The 22,203-nt window shown below is 47.1% G+C and overlaps 1 protein-coding gene across 2 annotated transcripts in view; it reads left to right on the top strand.

The window, feature by feature from the left end:
* Window positions 1-22,203, top strand: part of pak5 (p21 protein (Cdc42/Rac)-activated kinase 5) — a 41,195-nt gene that overhangs the window by 17,686 nt on the left and 1,306 nt on the right. Inside the window, exons 3-9 of one of the 2 annotated variants that reach the window (XM_058056797.2) lie at window positions 630-674; window positions 12,243-13,082; window positions 17,147-17,356; window positions 18,167-18,308; window positions 18,404-18,558; window positions 18,907-19,040; window positions 21,055-21,181. In XM_058056797.2, coding sequence (XP_057912780.1) covers window positions 630-674; window positions 12,243-13,082; window positions 17,147-17,356; window positions 18,167-18,308; window positions 18,404-18,558; window positions 18,907-19,040; window positions 21,055-21,181 — 1,653 coding nt within the window. The remainder of the gene's footprint in view (window positions 1-629; window positions 675-12,242; window positions 13,083-17,146; window positions 17,357-18,166; window positions 18,309-18,403; window positions 18,559-18,906; window positions 19,041-21,054; window positions 21,182-22,203) is intronic. The other variant, XM_058056798.2, reaches the window with a different exon arrangement.

Below are 22,203 nucleotides of genomic sequence, written 5' to 3' on the forward strand. Positions count from 1 at the left end.
AAGAGATACAGTGGTAAAATGATCCTTTTTGAGTTGAAATATCCTTATTTTGAAGTTTGAATATTGTGAGGAAAAATTGAAAAAATATACCAAGATGATTTATGAAGAAAGTTGAAATATTTGGAAAAGAAAAAGCCATGCAAAAAAAGCGTGAAGTTGGTACCAGTGGTCTGCTGTATAGGACAAAGCTGTATAGGACAAAGCTGCAAATGTTGTGTTGGCCCCAGAAAGACCGAGCCGGAACCGATGCAAGCTAACATGTCCCCATGCCGTGGACAAGGTGTTTCATGCAGATTTAAAGAGCTCCTATGTCTTTTCATCCCTGTTTCCTCTTTTTGTGTCCGGCCTTCCCAGCGTCTCCTGCCTCTGTGTTGCTGCTCATTGGCTCCCTGCTCACCGTGGAAAGAGCCTGCAGTAGCTTGTCTTCATCCCTCTGCCCACACTCCACTTCCAGGGGGCGCTCTGCCCTCCGGCCTGGAAGTTTGGGATCAATGTGTTTCTCCATTCATAGCACACATTCCTAGTCAGCAGGAGGCCCAAAGCCCCCATCCCGAGAACAGCACTATGCCACAGGAAATATCTTTGAAGAGGCGGGAACAAGAAGGTTAACTGTCGTGCTCTCTTCACAGATATCTCCCAAGAAGGTCCGGCCGTCCGAAACGCCGTTGCCCAAAGTATGACTCCCTCTTTCCCTCTGTTGACACCCACCCCCACCCCCACCTCCACTGCACTCGCACTTCCACGTACCCCCGCCCCGCCCCCGCCGCTGTCTTGTTAGCGCATCTCCTCCCGCCCTCGCCGGTGGAGGCGGGGGAACCCAGAGATCACATAACATCAACACATTGCTATTCTAGACATTTCCGCCCCGCCTTTCTCTCATACGCATGAACCCACCCCAGCCTCCCACCACCCACCATATGTAGCGGCATGTTTCTAGCCTAGGATGCTAATCATGAAGATGAAGGTGCTCCACCACACACCTGCCAATGTCTACACATTTCATGTACTTTCACCCCCACATAAGCCGTGCTGCTTCCTCACCACGTCTTCCCCTCAGGACAATCGTGTAAAGCTGGCGTTTAAGTTCTTGCAACATGGAAATTTCAATTTCAATTCAAACATCATAGAATCATAGAGATGATTTCCAAAACTTATTGTTTTTATTTGAACTACACAAATAAGAAGTGTTCCTTGTTGTTATGTTATGTTATGTTATGTTATGTTATGTTATGTTATGTTATGTTATGTTATGTTATGTTATGTTATGTTATGTTATGTTATGTTATGTTATGTTATGTTATGTTATGTTATGTTATGTTATGTTATGTTATGTTATAGCATATATTATATTTTAGCATATTATATTATAGCATATTATATTATAGCATTTATAGCTTATATGTTATAGCAATATTACGATACAAATACTATTGGAACAAATGATCATTGAAATGCTGTGAGTAGTAGTAAATAACGTATAATATTACAACTACAATATTATTATTGTTCTTGTAGTCTTCATCAAGTGTCAAATGTGTGTCTCACCACAAAAATGTGATATAGAATAGAAATAATGACCAAATCTAACCCTAAAATGTGATATAGAATAGAAATAATGACCAAATCTAACCCTAAAATAATAACCATAAAATAAAAATGAGAATTAAACATAATAGTAAAGAACTGCCTGGTACTCTCTGCTGTTGAGTAAATGAGTTTTATTGGAGTTTCTAAAAAATGAAGTCACCTAATTTTTCAGTTAACAGTTTATGAATGCATACTGTTTTTTTATTCCCATCTATTGTCGCTATAGTCAACCTAAAAGTACTAACAGCCTGCCCTTGATAGGAACCTGACACTCTCTGCAGTTGAGTACACAAGGAGAGGCAATTTGCACGCCAGCAGAAGGTTAGAGGGATGAAGTTCATCGGAAACCAGTAGTGAAGTACAGACAACTACTGTACATGTTTTGTGGTTTTTGCAGTGGAACGTCTCTGAAGGGTGAGAGCCACAGCCTCCATGTCACCTGCGTTGCCAGCCACGTGCTGATGCTAGGGCTAATGCTTGTGCTAACGCCTTTGCGTTGTCGGTAGTAGAGGTCGGGGTCGCAACTCCTGTGTTCCTTGTGTACACTCAAAGAAGGAACACGCTCAGGGTGCGTGCTGCTTTCACGCAAGCTCCGTCTTCTTGGAGCTTCTCTGCAACATTTACTGGCATTTCCAGGGTGTGTGGCACCCTGACTACCAAGGTGCTACCAAGTTATTTATGGCTGATATCCTCACCCCATACTTGCCCTGACACATGATTAATGTATGGCTTCACCTGCGTGGCACACTGCCCCAGCGCTCTACATTCTATATATACTGTATGTGCTTATATGTGTATATGTATACGTATAAGTGTGTGTTTAGCATGCAGAGAGGATGGCACGGCCATCACGCTGCAGTAACTGCCAAGACTGCCCCCTGCCCCCTTGCCCTCTGGCTCCTTGAGGCCTGTTAAGCCTTGCTGTCAGCCACAAGTGTGTTGGTCCTTCCATCCACCCAGCAACTGTTGTGTCCCTGGGCAAGACACTTCACCAGCCATGTCGTCAGTCCTGCCCACATTGCTGTAAGAATGTGAATGAATGTGGTGGTGGTCAGGGAAGCCATAGGTGCCAACTGGGCAGCCATCTTTCCATCAGTCTAACCTGGGGCAGCTGATGATACAGACGTAGATTACCAGCGTGTGGCTCAATATTGGCTTCAATTCAGTGCGAAGCATTCAGGGTATTTTGTAAAAAGATGCTATCAAAAATAGCAATGATGAAAAAAACCCTCCTTCCCGAGGCTTTGCTAGCTGCTAGCTAGACCATCAGTCAGTTTTAGCACTTTAGCACACATAGCTAGTCCGTCATGAGGCTGTTCATGATGTCCAGGCTTGGAAGCTTTGTAGCTGGCGTTGATGTTTGCATTGTGGTATGGCATCAGTGGCATTATTGGCATTAGTGGCATCAAGTAGATGTGAAAAGTGGATCACATAGGGGCTTGGTTAGCATTAAAGCTACATACACACAAGCAGATCAGGTGAGAAGTACTGTCATGGATTGCTCACCACAGCTCCCTCTGCTGGCAGTGGCACCATCCTTCCTTCTGGCTTTGTCATGTCGCCATGCAGAGACATGGCGAGGCAGCCCCCGCAGTCAGCTTGCCTACTTTGTGCGTGGAGCCGCTCCATGCGCTGTAGGTACCGTGTGGGCGGACAAATCTCTGTGGGTTTTTTTTTAGGAAGCCAACGTTATAGCGGCACACTCTAAATATCTCTTACATCATCCAGGAGGAGGCGGATGGCAGGCAAATGTTGTTTATGAGCATCGTGGTCATCATCATCTTCCTTTTGGATGCTTTAGTGGATCAATCCACACGTGTGGGAATACCCATATGCTCACTTCTCAACTTTTACATTTTCATGACGTCATGAACACAAAAAAGCCTCCTCCATCAGGCTTCGCTAGACATCTTAAAAGAAACCCCAGCGCAAGGAGCCGTCAGTCAGCTCCAGATGTGCAAACTGTAAGTTTAACTTTTCTTCAGCAAATGGGCTAAGCTAGCATGATGTTGCTGTTGTAATGCACTGCTTTCATGTTAGCACTGTAGCTCACATATGTACTGTAGCTATGCTAGTATTGCTAACGTGGGTGGGTGGATGCATGGGTGGATAGGTGGATTGATGGGTGGATGGATGCATGAATGGGTGGGTGTGTGGATGGATGGGGTTTTCTATGATCAAATAAATACAAATGTAATAACATATATTAACACGTAATAACATGTAATAACACAGAAACCTATATAGCATAGTTGATTTATGGTGGTGGTTATAAAGGAGGGAGAGGGTGTAGAGTTACAGCGCTGAGTAAATTTAATTGGTGGCTAAGTCGGGGTGGGGGCGGGTGGGGGGGTCACAGTGTGCCCGACAAAGAGTTGAAACGGCAGCACGTGATAGTCTAAATGTCACAGGGCCGCCCACTGACTCTTTTAGAGGAAACCTGACCGTGAGGTCGCTGAGACGCTGCTGCTTGCACAACTCCACTCCCTCCCGGGTGCCGGGGTCAATGTTGGGGGCTCAAGGAGCGGGGGTGGCGGACCGGAGAGGCACGGGGTGGCCGGAGCCGAGCCGGACGCAACAACAGGTGGGAGTTTTGCCGCTGAGATTAGGGTGGGAGGGCAGACTTCTCAGGGAGGGTGTTCGGCTTCCATCACAGACAGACAGAAAGGAAATGAAACCCCCAGTAGATATTCATATCCATATCCAAATATATAGCAAATCTGATGTGGTTGTTGATTTTTAAGTTTTTTTTTAATCATTGGTGTTTGGGGAGCCCTGCCTTCCAGCATGGATATGATGACACTTGTATACCATTAGCTTCTTTATTGTACAGTGGAACAGCCATGTCTACATCAACAAATGGAAGCATGGAATGGAATGGAATGGTTCCATTTTCTTTTGAACTAGATGCTGTGTATGTAGACGCGCACGGAATGCTCTACCATCCCTATTGTTGACATGACATGTGTGTAGGAAATCATGTGCATGAACTCCTGTATCAATGCAATGCATGCACATGATAAATGCATGAGCTCTGATTCAACAGCGCCCCTGCTGGTTAAAGCTGAGTAGCGCACTGGGGGATTCATCTTAACTTCAACAACTTTTGAGACCATTAAGCCCCCACCTGCCCCCAACAGGAGCCCTTAAAGGAGACATGCACCATCAACCACAATCCTCACATCCTTGTCTTTCCTCTTTTCTGCTTTTCTATCCATGCTGTGAGCATGTAGTAACAGCTACTTGGATGCTAACATGTCATACTTGGAATATTTGAGGGGGTTCCTTCCTGGGTTGCATTGATGTCACATAGCAACATAGAAAGGGAGGCCAAAACAAAAAGCTCCAATATGTAGCGTTACCTTGGGCTAGCGGCCTGAGGCATTGGGAGCAAGTGTGTTCTGAAGCTAGTCGCTAGCCGGCTAGTCGCTAGCCGCTGTGGTGTGGTCAGGTGTCACTACACCAGGAAGGTAGTTCTTGGGTGTAACAATGTTCCTAAGAAGAATAACAATGTGCTTCATATGCAGCTCACGTGATGGACATGGAGCCTTGCTGGCCTTTTGGAGGCGGAATAGGTGTGTCCATGCCATGCATTCATTAGCTTCTCTTTTCACCTGGGAGAGAAGAGAAAGAAGTGTTCATGTCTGACATATGGCTTGTGGGGGCTGAACTTCCTTGAAGACATGGAAGCAGACAGATGCATGGTTTCCTGCTTGTGGTCGTAATGACACTTTTATCATCATCATCATCAACGTCATTGACTTTGACGTTCTTGCAGGGACAGGGATGCAGTGAGAGCTGCCTGGCTGTGATCAATACACTTTTCATTAATTTCAACTTCTGTTTCACTTGACCTCCATCTTGGGTCGCCCGCCTGCCACCGCGTCCTTAATCCTTAATATTGTGTGTAGTCACTGCCATTGGCTGGCCACCAGTCCAGTTTGTACCCCGCCTGTCCCCCAAAGTCTGCTGGGATAGGCTCCAGCATACTATCACCCTGATGAGGATAAGTGGCATAGAAAGTGAATGGAATGATGTTTGTTGCCATTCCTAGCATGTGGACATGAAAGCTTATTACTTCCTGTTTCTCAGCCACTGCTTTGGACATTGCAAGGTACTTTGGCGCCCTCGTATGGCTTGATAGGGAACTACATGTCACTATTACCTGACGTCACCGTGCAATTTAAAAGCACGTGCTTCTTTTCGTAGCCAACACTTCCTGTTTTGGTTAGAAATGAAAGTGATATATCCTAAACAATACAAACACAAACTTGCAGTCACACATGAATCATCCAAAGATTTCCTGCACGAGTGTCAGTGCAAATGATGGCTGGATTTTATACAATCATATTTTGTGATGGATTGTGGACAGGCCGTGGGTGGGCCTGATGCGGCTCTACATTGATGTGTGTGTACATTGCGTGCAATGTAATGTTTTGTTAGTTACAGTAGACTCATATGGTTTAGACCAGGGGTGGGCAAACTTTTTGACTCGCATTGATATGACAAAATTTGGGGGGGGGGGCCAGACTATATACACGTAACAGTCCACCTGGTAGTATTGTATCTGTAAAATTGTCATGCAATCTGCTATTTAATAATAATTATTATTATTATTATGTGCTTGTGTCCCTTTTTTCAGGAGCACTTTGTAAACAACAGACCATGTCAAAAAACGAAATTGATAAAACCATCAAAACACTTGGCGGGCCGGATGTGGCCCCCGGGCCGTAGTTTGCCCCCCCCCCCCCCCCCGGTTTAGACAGTAGAGTAAAAACTATGGACGCCGATACAGTGGATGCTTAGAAGAGCAGCCTGTTGCATCGACTGATTGTAACCAGCAGAGGGCGCCACAGGCTAGCTAGCAGGTTAGCTACAGGAGCTGCACCTTACAGTAAGCATGTACTGTATGACATGTGCATGTGAGTGCTATATTGTTGATATCGTGATATAGGCAAATGTCTGGTTTGCCTGTTAGCCCGCCATCTACATGGCGCTTCACGTGCCATGTGTTGTGCACGGGTCAAATGCATCCAGATTCCAGATACATCATTTCCTCTTTTCTTTGACGCTGGCTATGCTACTAAAATGTTTCCTCGTCATATCTGACGACGTTATTGACATTATTCTTTTGGCCACTGACAATATGCTTTTATTGTGAAATTCCTTCATTTGCATGAAATAATTGCATATGCACACCTTTATCCAGATTCTCACCGTCTTCTTTCTTTTTGTCTGTAAATTTAGTGATGTAGTAGTTTTGCACACCATGGGGGGGGGGGGGGGGGTAATTTGACATATTTCCCGGAGGTCACGGTGGCAGTTTAGTGGTGTCGTATTTCATTGAGGAGTTTTTATATTTCGTCGTGAAATAGTGAAACGAGCTACAGTGCCCCCCCCTACTGGTAGCAAGCGTTGTGATTGGCTGATGCTTTTATGTGCCACAATGAAAGAAACAATCCGGTGTACGCTTGTTCCCCTCAGGTGTCCCGGGACGCCGCAGCTTCTCTCTCTCCAGAAGTCATTCATTATCCCTGCCCCCCCCCCCTTCATTACCAGCAAGGTTAATCCCCCCCTTATCTCCCAATGAGCCTCATTTGTCATCACACCCTCCCTCTGCTGACCCCTCCCCTTTCTTTTCTTTATTTCATTCCCACCTGCATGCTTTCCTTTTCTCTCTCCCTCCCCTCAGTCCACTCTCTCGTGGCTGCCCCCCTCCCCCTCCCATGCTGTGCTTACCTTGATCAGGCCATGGCGAGTAGGAGTAGATCTATTACAGCTTATCACTAAAGGACAGGCCAACGCCGCACGCCAGTGAAATATGGCCGCTGTCAGAGCCGCCGGCGAACACGACCCCGCCAGCAAGGCTCAAGTACGTGGGGGTGGGAGGGGGGGGGGCGCTTTCACACTATAAGCCCCCTAATTCAAATGAATGGAAAGATTTCCAGGTGCGATCCCCGCCGTGTGACAGTCATTTGGCACACAATTAACCTTGCCTCTCCCTCTCTCTTTCTCTCTCTCTCTCGCTCACTCATGCACCCCTCCTCACCTCCTCTAGCAGCAAAGGCCACCACACGCCTTGGACGTCTTCAATAAGAATATTGATGATATTGATTAGCTGCTGACTGCTATCATGTTAGCTTTCATGCATTAGTCCTCCGTTAGCATCTCTGTTAGCGTCTTTCCCCTCATACTGATGCACATGCAACCTACACGCCTTCTCCATGTACTACATACCTCATACTGCATCCTCTACTCCATGTACTACACACCTCATACTGCATTCTCTACTCCATGCACTACATACCTCATTAAGATTAAGATTAAGATATGCCTTTATTCGTCCCTCAGTGGGGAAATTTACTGCATACTCTACTCCATGTACTACATACCTCATACTGCATCCTCTACTCCATGTGCTACATACCTCATACTGCATTCTCTACTCCATGTACTACATACCTCATACTGCATTCTCTACTCCATGTACTACATACCTCATACTGCATCCTCTACTCCATGTACTACACACCTCATACTGCATTCTCTACTCCATGCACTACATACCTCATACTGCATACTCTACTCCATGTACTACATGCCTCATACTGCATCCTCTACTCCATGTACTACATACCTCATACTGCATCCTCTACTCCATGTACTAGATGCCTCATACTGCATCCTCTACTCCATGTACTACATACCTCATACTGCATCCTCTACTCCATGTACTACATACCTCATACTGCGTCCTCTACTCCATGCACTACATACCTCATACTGCGTCCTCTACTCCATGCACTACATACCTCATACTGCATACTCTACTCCATGTACTACATACCCCATACTGCATCCTCTACTTCATGTACTACATTCCTCATACTGCATCCTCTACTCCATGTACTACATGCCTCATACTGCATCCTCTACTCCATGTACTACATACGTCATACTGCATCCTCTACTCTATGTACTACATACCTGATACTGCATCCTCTACTCCATGTACTACATACCTAATACTGCATACTCTATTCCATGTACTACATACATATATATACATTTAGTTAATGGTGTCAACAGTGGTTAGTAGTGTAGTTAGTTAGAAGTGTAGTTAATTACTAGTGTAGTTAGTTAGAAGTGTAGTTAATTAGTAGAGTAGTTTGTAGTGTAGTTAATTAGTAGCGCAGTTAGTCGTGCAAATAGCCGCAGACACCCAGGTCATGTTTGTGCTCGCAGACAATGAGAAAGTGTTCCCCACTGTGGTGATAGTTGACCCAGAAGGTGTGCAGAATGAAAAGAGGCTTAGTGGAGGTTGTCTTTCTTATTTAATGCTTTGTTTCAGGCTAAGCGTACTGCAGCATCTGTCCAAAAGCGTGATCGATGTCTGCTCGCTGCCGCGGCCACTGCGCTCCTCAGTCCGAGCATCCGTCCTGCTGCCCCTCAGCTCGACGTAGCTCAGTGCCTTTTAAGGCACCTTTCACCCACATTCCGCTCCACAGCACACAGCAGCTCATAGCTGGGCCCCTGGGGCTGGGCAGTCGGTCAGCTGGGAAGGGAAGGGAAGGGAAGGGAAGGGAAGGAGAAGGGAAGGAGAAGGGAAGGAGAAGGGAAAGAAGAAGGCTGGAAAAAGAAGACATTTAATAGCGTGAAGCATATGGGATGGAAATGTCCTCGCTGAAAGGCAACCATAAGAAATGTTTTGTATAAACCAGAGCAGATGAACCCCTCAGGTTATTGCAACTTGACGCAAAAATAAAACCTGTAGAAACACTGATTTCTTTTTCCTTTCTACTAATTCCATATACCGTAACCCTAGGGAGGATAAGTGGCATAAAATGGATGGATAGATGGATGGATGGGTGGATGGATGGGTGGATGCGTGGATGGATGGGTGGATGATGATGGGTGGATGGATGGATGATGGGTGGATGAATGGATGGTGGGTGGATGGATGGATGATGGGTGGATGCATGAAAGGATGGTGGCTAGATGGGTGGATGGATGGTGGATGGATCAATGGATGGGTGGGTGGATGGATGGATGGATGATGGGTTGATGCGTGGATGGTGGATGGATGCGTGGATGGATGGATGATGAGTGGATGGATCGATGGATGATGGGTGGATGGATGGATGGTGGGTGGATGGATGGGTGGATGGATGGATGATGGGTGGATGCGTGAAAGGATGGTGGCTTGATGGGTGGATGGATGGTGGAGAGATCAATGGATGGGTGGGTGGATGGATGGGGGGATGGATGGGTGGATGGATGGTGGATGATGGGTGGATGGATGGATGATGGATGGATGGATGGATGGATGGTGGGTGGATGGACGGTGGATGGATGAATGGGTGGATGGATGGATGATGGGTGGATGCATGAAAGGATGGTGGCTGGATGGGTGGATGGATGGTGGATAGATCAATTGATGGGTGGGTGAATGGATGGATGGATGATGGGTGGATGCGTCGATGGTGGCTGGATGGATGATGAGTGGATGGATGGATGATGGGTGGATGGATGGATGGTGGGTGGATGGATGGGTGGATGGATGATGGGTGGATGCGTGAAAGGATGGATGGTGGAGAGATGGGTGGATGGATGGATGGGTGGATGGATGGTGGATGAATGGGATGAATGTGATGGAGTGGCTTCCAAATCCAAATATGGAAGCATCGATCCAGCCACAATCCACGCATCCAACCATCCATCCATCCACCATCCGAAGAAGGGGGATTCCCCCATCTGCGGTCTCTTCTCAAGGTTTCTTTTCCCTAATGGGTTTTGAGTTTTTAGGTGAATACGTTTGTCTTGTTGAAAAAGCTGACAAAACCCAAGAGTTGGTTTGACAAGAAACTCTGCAGCCAAAATCAGCAGTTCCCACTGGCGCCCTCCGCTTCTGACCTTGACTCAATGTCATTCTTGGTCGCTCCAAAATAAGGACAGCTGTGATTGCAGACGTGAGATAAATCATAGTTTACTAAGGAATTCCTAACTGGATCTCCCTGAGCTAGCGTACATTGTACGTACGTCAATCATACACCCAGCCTGTCAATCCATCCTTTGATGGAAGACCTCACACTTCTGTAAACACGTGGTGCGCTTGACATCCCGGGATCATCCACGCTGCGGCGTATGAGTGGCGAGGGCGGGGGGGCACAGCGGCGGTAAAGACGTGCAGGTGTCAGCACACTTTGCCGCCTTCCTGCCTCAGCACATCTGACAGCGGTGTGAGAGCGACGTGACGGGCTGTCAAAAGGAACAAGGTGCTGACGGGTTGGTAGTTCCAGTATCAGAGCAGACTTGGCATGTTGTTGAACTGCTCTCCGTTTTGGCGCCTTTTGCTGGTTTCATGTCGGAGGGGGGGGGGGGGTGAAAACATTTCTGTAACCTGGGCAGGTGTGACAGAAAATAATTGAGAAGTCTGTTTGTCCTGGACACCATGGTTGTGCGAACCCCAGTTTCCAAGCCTGTTATGAAATTAACCCACCATGGGGCCAAAGGGTGTTGCAAGTGGCAGCACTTTGATACGGGTGAGAAATACTGCTGAATTCTATCTGGAGAGGAAAGTACAGGAAATCATGCAGTTCCATTCATCCTTCATTGATAATAACTTCATATTGTTTTCTAACTTCTAATAATTCTTTTTTGTTGATATTTTTGGGTGAGTGGTACGGATGGCTGGGAAGGTTCCTGTGTGGACGGCCATGCAGCGATTGCCACACTTTAAATTGCGTGGAGTCAGGCCGCTTGAAATGTACTGGATGCAGAAAAAGCCAGCTTGTGCGTGTCACACGTGTTTAGCGTGTTAGACATGTGGGCGGGTTTATGGATTTTTATAGACCTGAAATGCGGCGTGAACAGCGGTGAAATACACGCGGTGCGGTAAATCTTAGATGGGTCACAATCCAAAGACAAAGCCCAGCGAGGACAATAGCAGGAAAGCCGGCATGGACATTATGCACAAATTCACCATCGGCCCCCAACCGCTTCCTTGCCCCTCCCTCAGTGTTTCACGCAGCAGATTTGTAAAAGCATGTACCCGCTGCGACTTGATTTGCCTGATATACTTTTCATCCATGCTACCATGAGTCGCTCCACGACACCCAGCGAGCTGCAGCACCAGCCTCCTCGTGACTCACGACAACAACGCAGGCGTGTAAAGGGCTTAGCGCAGGGGAGGAGGGGATGAGAAGCACCCCTGATGTTTAAGCTGCCTCTACTCCCCAGCAGATGCGTAATCACGCTCCCAAAGCCCAACGTCACGACTGTGACCGTACAAACAAACCCTGTCCGCCCACCAAATGAAGCTAATGCGATGCGAGGGAAATGGGTTAGGAAGCGTGGTCGCTCTGATCCACTACCAGTTCCCTGTTAGGATCCCTGGTGTACCTGCGTGTACCCTCGTGGACTGACATGTCACATGACCACATGACGCCTGCTCATTTTGTCGCAAGTGATGATTGACTTCATACTTGTCCCCAATGCCCAGGAATTGAAATTGTGTCCATTGATGAATTTCAATTCATTCAGTTTTCAGACAGAATGGCTGACCTGAAACGGAATGTATTGTATCAGCCTGCTGCCGTCACGCTCGGAGGCGCTCCGTGGCGTGTCGGTACTGACCGTGTGTGTTCCTCTCGTAGACAATCGTGCGGGGGAACCGGCCGCCCAAAGATGCGTCCATTAACGGCCTGCTGGAGGAGTTTGACAACATCTCGGTGACACGTTCCAACTCGCTGCGCAAAGAGAGCCCGCCGGGGCCCCACCAGGCCGGCGCCAGCTCCAAACCCCCCATGGGACTTCGCCCCGTAGGCCCCGAGGAGAACGGCTTCAGCCATTACTACTCACGCTACTCCTGCGACCTGGACGCCTCCAGCAGGGACTACTCTCTGGATCCCAACAAGCCTGGCTTCTCCATAGACGGGGACTGGGCGGTGGGACGGCACTATCGCTTCACAAAACAGAACGGCCACTCGCACCCCATCCGCAGCCACTTCTACCCTGACGCCATGCCCCAAAAATCAGACTATGGCAAGCTTCCCCCTGACTACCACACCTATCTGGAGAGCAAGGGGCGCGCCACCGACGAGGTGGCTTCCACTGTGGGGAGCGGGGTGGGCTCCAGCGGCTACTACCGGGCATCTGTGGGCGGCTCCTCCAGCCAGGACTACCGGGACACATCAGTAGGGACGCCGTCCCGCGCTTCCCTGCACAGCGAGCAGATCAACTACCCGGACAGCGAGTGGAGCTACGGCGCCATGCGGGATGACTATGACAAGCGACCCAAAAGCTCCTACGTGATGCAGACCAGCCCCACGCCGGCGATAAGGCAACGGTCCCGCTCGGGCTCCGGGCTGCAGGAGCCAAACGTCCCCTACGTGGCCAGCGGGGCCTTCAAGAACCCCGCCCAGGCCCACCCTTACAGCTCCTACACATATCCTCGCCTCTCTGAGAGCCTCGCCACCACTCAGACCATCAGCAAGGTAACTGCACTGATACTCATCTACATATACTCACGTTTATCCATACAGTATATACTGTATCTGTGTTTTAGGGGTGTATTTGTTGATGTGGGAAAAGTATTTGTATTTGGAACTTTGGTTAGTGTCCACCTTGATTAGCGTGTGTTTTGGTTAAGGTCAACCATTTACGCCACAATTATGCTTTAGCAGGTTATCATACAATATGGCACATGTACTTCATTGAAGATGTGACTGTTGCCAAAGACACCTTGTGGCAGCGAGATCAAGCACCACCTTCCTGTTTTCACTCACGTCAACAATGACGTCTTCAGTGAAGGTCAAAGTGATCAGATGTTCAGGTATCCTGTCATCCATCATTTCTATGGATTCAGATCAGGGAAGTGACGCTAAGCAAGGTTCCACTGGGCTGTGTGTACTTTGGATTCATTTAGTGTACGTGTAGTTTGTGTGTCCTTGCTAGCACACATTAACCGACTCTTCTCCAAAGACGACAGGCGAGTTCACAATCATCCTTCTGGGGTGGGATCAGTTAACGGCAGCGCTTAAGCATCGACCTCGCGGCTCTGACATACTCAGCCGAGCCGAGAAGATAAAGCGAGGTTGATGGGGAATATAAGGGGGGGTGGGGGAGCGAGGGACACGACAAAAGAAATAAGAGACGTCCCGGAACAAGACCACATTTGAATAATATGCGGTGCTTTAATGTGCTTATTATGTAAGAGGCTCTCCAAAAACAAGCAAATAGAAATCTGACATGCCGCCCATGGAGATCCGCATTCAGGTGCTCATAGGTACGCTCACGTATCATCACGATAGGCCCGCATAGCGCAACATAAAAATCTTTGTAAGAACAATAATAACAATGTTTATAATAATGTAAATAAAAATAAATGTTAATAAAAATAATAATAACAATGATTCATTGGCCAGTCCAAATTGTCCATAGGTATGAATGTGAGTGTGAATGGTTGTTTGTCTATATGTGCCCTGTGATTGGCTGGCCACCAGTCCAGGGTGCACCCCGCCTCTCGCCCCAAGACAGCTGGGATAGGCTCCAGCACCCCTGCAACCCTCTTGAGAATAAGCAGTAGAAAATGAATGAATGTTAAAGTATCATTATTGACTGTAAAATGTCTTCCAATGTTTCATTCATCTGAGATGCATGAATGATTTTCTTATTGACATAATTTCCTATGGATAAACTTGCCTTCTGTTTTGGTTTGAGTAGCGAATGAATGATGTTAACCAAGGCACCACTGTACTTGAAATCTTCCGTGTGAACACGACGGACTACGGGAGCATACTTCCCATCTGTCGCAGTGCCTTTAGGTCACACTTTCTCCAAATATCTGCATTGGCACTTATAGAGCACCCGCAGTGGGGGTGGGCAGGAGGTGCTAGTGCGGTCAACCTGTATGGGGGGGGGAAGGGGTGGGGGCGCCATTAAGGCCGTCGCACGGCATGATAGCATCTGCAGCACTGTCGCTTTCCTCCTCCGCCTCTTCCACCTCCACCACTCCGCCAGCTGAGTGGGTTTGCTGATGTCGATCCCAGGGCGCCTTGATGAGAAAGCATTTAACCTGCACGCTTCAGTAAATAGCCGCTTGGAAAGACAGGAAAAAAGAAAACAGTCGTGGAGAATGCAAGCCATGCAGGCTGGTGTTTCAGGAGGAGGAAGAGGTCTCTTACTCCCGCTGATGCATTATTTCGGCTGCACATCGGCCAAGTGGTTAGCGCACAGGCCACACAGCTAGGACTTCGATTCCACCCTCGTCCATCTCTGTGTGGAGTTTGCATGTTCTCCCCATGCATGCGTGGTTTTTCTCCGGGTACTCCGGTTTCCTCCCACATTCCAAAAACATGTTAACTTCATTGGCCACTCCAAATTGTCCATAGGTATGAATGTGAGTGTGAATGGTTGTTTGTCTATATGTGCCCTGTGATTGGCTGGCCACCAGTCCAGGGTGTACCCCGCCTCTCCCTCTTAGGCAGCTGGGATAGGCTCCAGCACCCCCTGCGACCCTAGTGAGAATAAGTGGTAGAAAATTAATGAATTAATTAATGAATGATGCATTATTTCATCTTTTAGAAGAATATGTGAAAGTACAAGCAGGATGGAGGAGTCCATGACCAGTTGGATGCTGATATGTGATATAGTAAAAGAATGGAGGAGGAGGATGGAGGAGGAGGAGGAGGAGGAAGGATCGAGGAGGAGTCCATGACCAGATATGTGATATAGTAAAAGAATGGAGGAGGAGGAGGGAGGAGGGAGGAGGAGGAGTCCATGACCAGATCGATGCTGATATGTGATATAGTAAAAGAATGGAGGAGGAGGAGGAGGAGGAGTCCATGACCAGATATGTGATATAGTAAAAGAATAGAGGAGGAGGATGGAGGGAGGAAGAGGAGTCCATGACCAGTTGGATGCTGCTATGTGATATAGTAAAAGGATGGAGCAGGAGGATGGAGGAGAAGGACGGAGTAGGAGGAAGGAGGAGGAGTCCATAACCAGTTGGATGCTGATATGTGATATAGTAAAAGGATGGAGGAGGAGGATGGAGGAGAAGAATGGAGTAGGAGGAAGAAGGAGGAGTCCATAACCAGTTGGATGCTGATATGTGATATAGTAAAAGGATGGAGGAGGATGGAGGAGGAGGAGTCCATGACTAGTTGGATGCTGATATGTGATATATTAAAATAATGGATGAGGAGGATGAGGAGGAAGGAAGAGGAGTCCATAACCAGTTGGATGCTGATTTATGCTATAGTAAAAGAATGGAGGAGGAGGAGGATGGAGGAGAATGGAGGAGGAGGAGTCCATAACCAGTTGGATGCTGATATGTGATATAGTAAAAGAATGGAGGAGGATGATGGAGGAGGAGGAGTGCATAACCAGTTGGATGCTGATTTGTGATATAGTAGTAAAAAAAAATGAAGGAGGAGGAGGATGGAGGAGGAGTCCATAACCAGTTGGATGCTGATTTGTGATATAGTAGTAAAAAAAAATGAAGGAGGAGGAGGATGGAGGAGGATGGAGGAGGAGTCCATAACCAGTTGGATGCTGATATGTGATATAGTAAAAGGATGGAGGAGGATGGCGGAGGATGGAGGAGGACAGAGGAGGACGGAGGAGGACGGAGGAGGACGGAGGAGGAGGAGTCCATGAATGCTGTTGCACGGCTGAGAAGAATCCGCCAGTTTTAGCAATGAGCGGCATTGTTCCGGGCCGGCCAACCTTAGAACAAACTCAGCCTTTTCTTCTCCCTAAAGTGGTGCAGCCCCCAGCAGTCTTGCTTTATTTATCCCCTCCCTCTACCAGGTGGGGGGTAGGTGCGCCACACTCCCGCTGTCTCTCTCTCTTTGTCGTCTTCCCCTATAATTCTCTGTTTTGTGCAAGCTCGCTCGCCTGCCGCAGCTCTCGGTGACAAATTGATGTTGCGGCACTTCAACACCCCCACCCCCCCAGCCCCCCTTTCCCCATTTCTGCAGCCTTAGCATAAAAGCGACCCGACGATGTTCCAGCGCCGAATTCAATTTCACAGTTGAGTTAGGTTGTTGATTACCCTGCCAAACTCAGATTAATGCACGTTTAACCAACATGGATCAGGAGAGCCCTTGGCTTACAGCCAGCCGGTGGGGGTGGGGGTGCTGGGGTGGGGGTGGCGAGATTGGACCGTCCCCTCGGTGGCAGCCCCTAACGCACCTGCTGAGGTGATTGATTAAAAGCATGTAATTATACACCATCCTCCTCCTACTCTTCCTGCCCTCTGTGTGTGTGTGTGTGTGTGTGTGTGTGAGAGACAGTAACAAAGAGGCACGTTTTATCTTTTCACTTTGTTGTTCATTTACTTGAGAGTGTTGATGAAGTGTTTGTGTGTAAAGTTGTGTAGTAGCTGTAGTAGTGTAGTACACATACAGTAAGCCTGGGATATTTAGGAAGAGGGCTGTCCCAGATTCGGGTGATGAATGGTAGCATCGGAGGCTGCTGATGATAAAAGCTTCCTTCAGGAGACTGGTGGTGGTTTTGCAGCATCCGTTCACTTTGCCCTCGTCGCCTCCTGCAGGGTGAATACGAGCGACCGTCGCGGGATGGCAGCCCCCAGGTGGCGTCCGGCGACACCTACCCCCGCGGGCCCCTCAAGCTACCTCAGAACCACGCCAAGCCCCCGGGCTACCCGCCGGTGCACCTGCCCTACCCGCCCGTCTTTCACCACTACAAGCCCTCGCCCTACCACCACCCTCCTTCCCAGCCCAGCCCACCTTACACCCCCCAGGTACTGTACCACGCCCAGACCCTTTTCAATCCTCCTTTATCATCTTATCATGTGTGTGTAACATGATTTCCACAGTAGAAAACACCAACTGTGAATGGCCCCGTTCCAAAGTTAGGACACCATTGACCTCGCTACTCTCTACTTTATCTTTGCTCTACTTTCAAACCAGAGTACAACAAATCCTCATTTATGGTCCTTAACAATGTAGAATTCAATATATGGAATATTTTTATACTTATGGCATAGGAAACCTGATCATCTAACTACAATTAAAACATTATTAGAGCCCTCTGAATATGAAATAACACCCCTATAATCACAGACACCCAAGTTCACAACACGACAATACACAAGATTGGGTCTACATTACTGCAAAATATATGAGGATCTACTCATTTCATTTCTACTGCACTCTGTGTGTGTGCTCGTGACCCCGCCTCCACCCACTGTATGACTGACAAAAGTATAAAAGCTTTGCCAGAGACCTCCATGGCATCACAGCAGCTGCTCGGAGCGTGTGCCCGAATACAGTGCACTTTGCTGGGGCACAGCAGGTGGCTCCTCCCCCTCTATACTGTGGTTCTCCTGGTAGTCGTCATGTCATGATGTTTCATTAGCACTCATCCACATTTCTTCCTGTCCTTCTTACCTCCAGGTGTGCACACACGACACTTACATCCAAAGTAGAGATAAAAAAAGCAATCAATACGATATTGGTTATCAGTATTGTTTTGAAGAAAAGATATGATAAAAAGAATAATAATTGATGATAGTGTGATAGTTTTTCTTCCATCCGTGCTTTCCCTCCAGGGGGCCTACTCCCAACCTTCGTCCCCCTACATCCTCCCGGGGGCGTACCCGCCACCCTCCTGGGGCTCCAGCTCCGACACTCAGCCCTCCAGGGTCTCTCACGAGCAGTTCCGAGCCGCTCTCCAGCTGGTGGTCAATCCAGGTGAGTTGGAAAAGGGCACCTTCCTCTTGTGGCGCGGGCGTCACGGTGCATGCATGTGCGTGCGCGTGTGTGTGTGCACACATTCTCCCCTTCAGGCGACCCCCGCGAGTACCTGGACAGCTTCATCAAGATAGGCGAGGGCTCCACGGGCATCGTGTGCATCGCCAGTGAGAAGCACAGCGGCAAGCAGGTGGCGGTGAAGAAGATGGACCTGAGGAAGCAGCAGAGGAGGGAGCTGCTCTTTAACGAGGTGGGGAGCGTTCATCATCTGGCTCTTTTAATCATCCTCCTTTCTTCTCTGCACGTGCACCTTGCCTTGTTCAACCACGGATGACTGATGAACATCAACATGAACATGGCACACATCAGGCATTATCACACTGTATGTACAAGCACATGTGTGTGTGTGTGTGTGTGTGTGTGTGGTGTCGTTGGGTGCTAATTTGTTTGACTGTAATCCTCTTAGTCCCCCTGCATGTAATCCTGTTAGAGTTAAGACTCCAGAGCATGCTCAAATGAGATAGGTTGAATCAATCCACTGTTGGGGGGGGGGGGGTTGATGATGAAATGACACGTGTCGTATCTCCTCTCCCTGCAGGTGGTGATCATGAGGGACTACCACCACGAGAACGTGGTGGACATGTACAACAGCTACCTGGTGGGGGACGAGCTGTGGGTGGTCATGGAGTTCCTGGAGGGCGGAGCGCTCACCGACATCGTGACTCACACCAGGTGACCAGATGACAACTTTATTTCTCGTAATAGTACAACGTCAAAAAAAGATACTTTTTTCTTTTGAATATTTCAACTTTATTTTTTCTTTGGAATCTTTTAATTATGTGAAATTACTGCTGTTTTTTTTATTTTTGCTTTTTGAAAAATTATATTTTTAGAATGTGACGCGGGCAAATTTAAAAAAAAAATATGTGGGCTCCAAATGGCCCCCGGGCCGCACTTTGGACCCCCTGCTGTGAGAGAATTGGTGAAGTGTGTAAAGGTAGGAGAACGCTGCTGTGCTGCTACATGGTGGCGCTGTCGTTAAAGTCACACGTATGGGTGACGGACTTGAAAATTCTCTTCTGCGCTTGACAAAGACACAAAGTTTGGGGTCACTGTTCTACACACCGGAAGGCCACTGAGAAGCGCATGTGTGTGTGTTGAAAAACATGGCCGCCATCAAGCAAAACCTCAAGTGATCATTATTGTCATTCCATGACACACCTGCATCCATAGGGGGCGCCAAAGATGGGCGTGTGGGTCATGCCTGCCCGGCTCCAAACGGCCACACGGATGGCGTATCTTTGAGGGAGGGGTTTTGTGGTCTCCCCCCATGAAGTAGAAGAGCAGCTGGAACCTTGAGCAACACTTCTTTCCTCGCCCAACTTTTCCTAATTAGCCCTCTGTTGATGAGGCGTCTTTCCACGCCATCGCCATTGCCGCCGGGATTGTTCGAAGCCCACGTCGTGTTCGTTGTTTTAATTACAGTCATTTGCGTGGAGTGTCAGTGCTGGCTAATGACAAGCTTCACTGAGGATGAGCCGTGCAACTCTGTCGTATTTGTGTGTGTGTGTGTGTATGTGTGTGTGTGTGTGTGTGTTTGTGTGTAACAATGTTCTCTCTTCAATTGTCTCCTAGCAAAGAGAACGCAGCCAGACACAATTAAAGCAACACTATGTTGTCATTTTAGCCTGAAATAGCAGAGTAGGGTTACCATGGCAACCCTACCTTGCCTACTTCAGGGGCATCGGTGGCCACAGTGGCCAAAAATCACAGGATGCCGGGGGGCCACTGTCATATGTTTATGTTATATAAAGGCTAAACGAGCACGTCCTTGTATGTAAAGCATAGATTTGTTTTGTATCAACCTTTCATCCATTTTCTTTGCATTTGCTCCACTTATTTTTAGAGTTTCAATTCAGTGAAATAAATTATTTCCCGTACTCTTAACTTGTTTTCAACAAAGACTTATTATAAATATTTCTGATCATCATGATGATGATTAGTGAAGTGGAGTTAGTGTGTTGTGTAATAATTGTCCTTCCTTACAACAACGTTACAACATCATTACCATGTTTTTTTATTTGACATTTGTTGAAAACAATTTTCTATTTCAGTGATCGTGTTCTTCTAATCGTTTTTGCATCTGTGTGTGTGTGTGTGTGTGTGTGTGTTGGCTTTTTGGGCACAGTTGGCTATCACATGGCTCATTTGTCTTCTCCAACTGTCAGTGTGTGACACTTAATCTACTCCAACTACTGTGTGTGTGCGCGCTCACGTTAGCCTACAAGTGAGCGTGACTTTCTCGCTCATGTGACATTTGCAGCACACACATAAACACACCCCAACACACACACACATGCAAGCACACGCACACACACACACACACGTAAGCACGCGCACACACACAAACTTACAGCTCCAATGAACATGCAGGCCCAGCTGGCCTGCTGTGTCTTTGTGTGTGTTGATGTATGTTTGCGTGTGCATGCGTGTGCATGTGTGTGCGTGTGTGTGTGAGGCACCGCACTGCGCCTCAACCTCCATCTGGGACCTCCTGCTCCGCACGTCACCGCTGCAAAATGCTGCAGGCGTGCTTGGGCATCCTGCATCTTGGTAAAAAGTGCAGAAGCTGCGTTAGGGTTAGGGTGGTGGCCGTGTCTTTGAAAGACACGGCGTCTTTGACGTGTCCGTGGCATGCTTTGAGGTGTTGTGGTGTGTCTTTGACGTGTCTGTGGCGTGTTTGCAGGATGAACGAGGAGCAGATCGCCACGGTGTGCTTGTCGGTGCTGAGGGCGCTGTCCTACCTGCACACTCAGGGCGTCATCCACCGCGACATCAAGAGCGACTCCATCCTGCTGACCAACGACGGACGGGTAACCCAGCCCATCCATCCGCCTTCACGATGACCTTTCACACGCATACAAACAAATACATACACACACACACACATACAAATATATATATATATATATATATATAAAATACATGTTTGCATGGGAGTATGTAGGTATGTGTATATATATGTATATATACATATACACAAAATGTGTATGTATGTGTGTATGTATGCATGTATGTATGCTTATATGTGTGTGTGTTTTGTGTATGTGTAAATATATATATATATATATGCATACATACAGATGTATACACATATATTTATGTATGTGTATGAATATGTGTGCGTATGGATGTATGCATATATGTGGATGTATTTGTGTGTATTTATATATATATGTACATGCATGCATACATACAGGTGTGTGTGTGTGTATATATATATATATATATATATATATATATATATGTATGTTTGTGTATGAATATGTGTGTATGGATGTGTAAGGATGTGTGTATGTATGTATGTATGTATGCATGTATGTGTATGTGTATTTGTGTGTATGTATATAAATAAATATATATATACATGCATACATACACACATACACATATATGCATACATATGTACATACACATACATACATACATACATGCATACACATCCATACATACATACAGACATACATACAAACACATATATGCATACACACATACGCATACATACCTACACATCCATACACATCCATACATATACACATACATACATACATACACACACATATACATACACATACATAAACACATATATACATACATAGTATAAACATTTACATACACACATACATAGATAGATTGATACTTTATTCACAAATTCACATATACAAATACACATACCTACACATACCTACATACATACATATATACACACACATGTATGTGTGTATGTATATATACATGTATATATGTGTGTATGTATTTATGTGTATATTTGTATGTATGTTTGTATGTGTATATATATGTGTGTATGTACGTATACATGTATGTATGTTTGTAT

Source organism: Doryrhamphus excisus, linkage group LG19 (genome assembly GCF_037039965.1).
Source record: "Doryrhamphus excisus strain RoL-2023G ecotype Guam linkage group LG19, RoL_Dexc_Guam_v1.1, whole genome shotgun sequence".
NCBI classification, from domain to species: Eukaryota; Metazoa; Chordata; class Actinopteri; order Syngnathiformes; family Syngnathidae; genus Doryrhamphus; species Doryrhamphus excisus.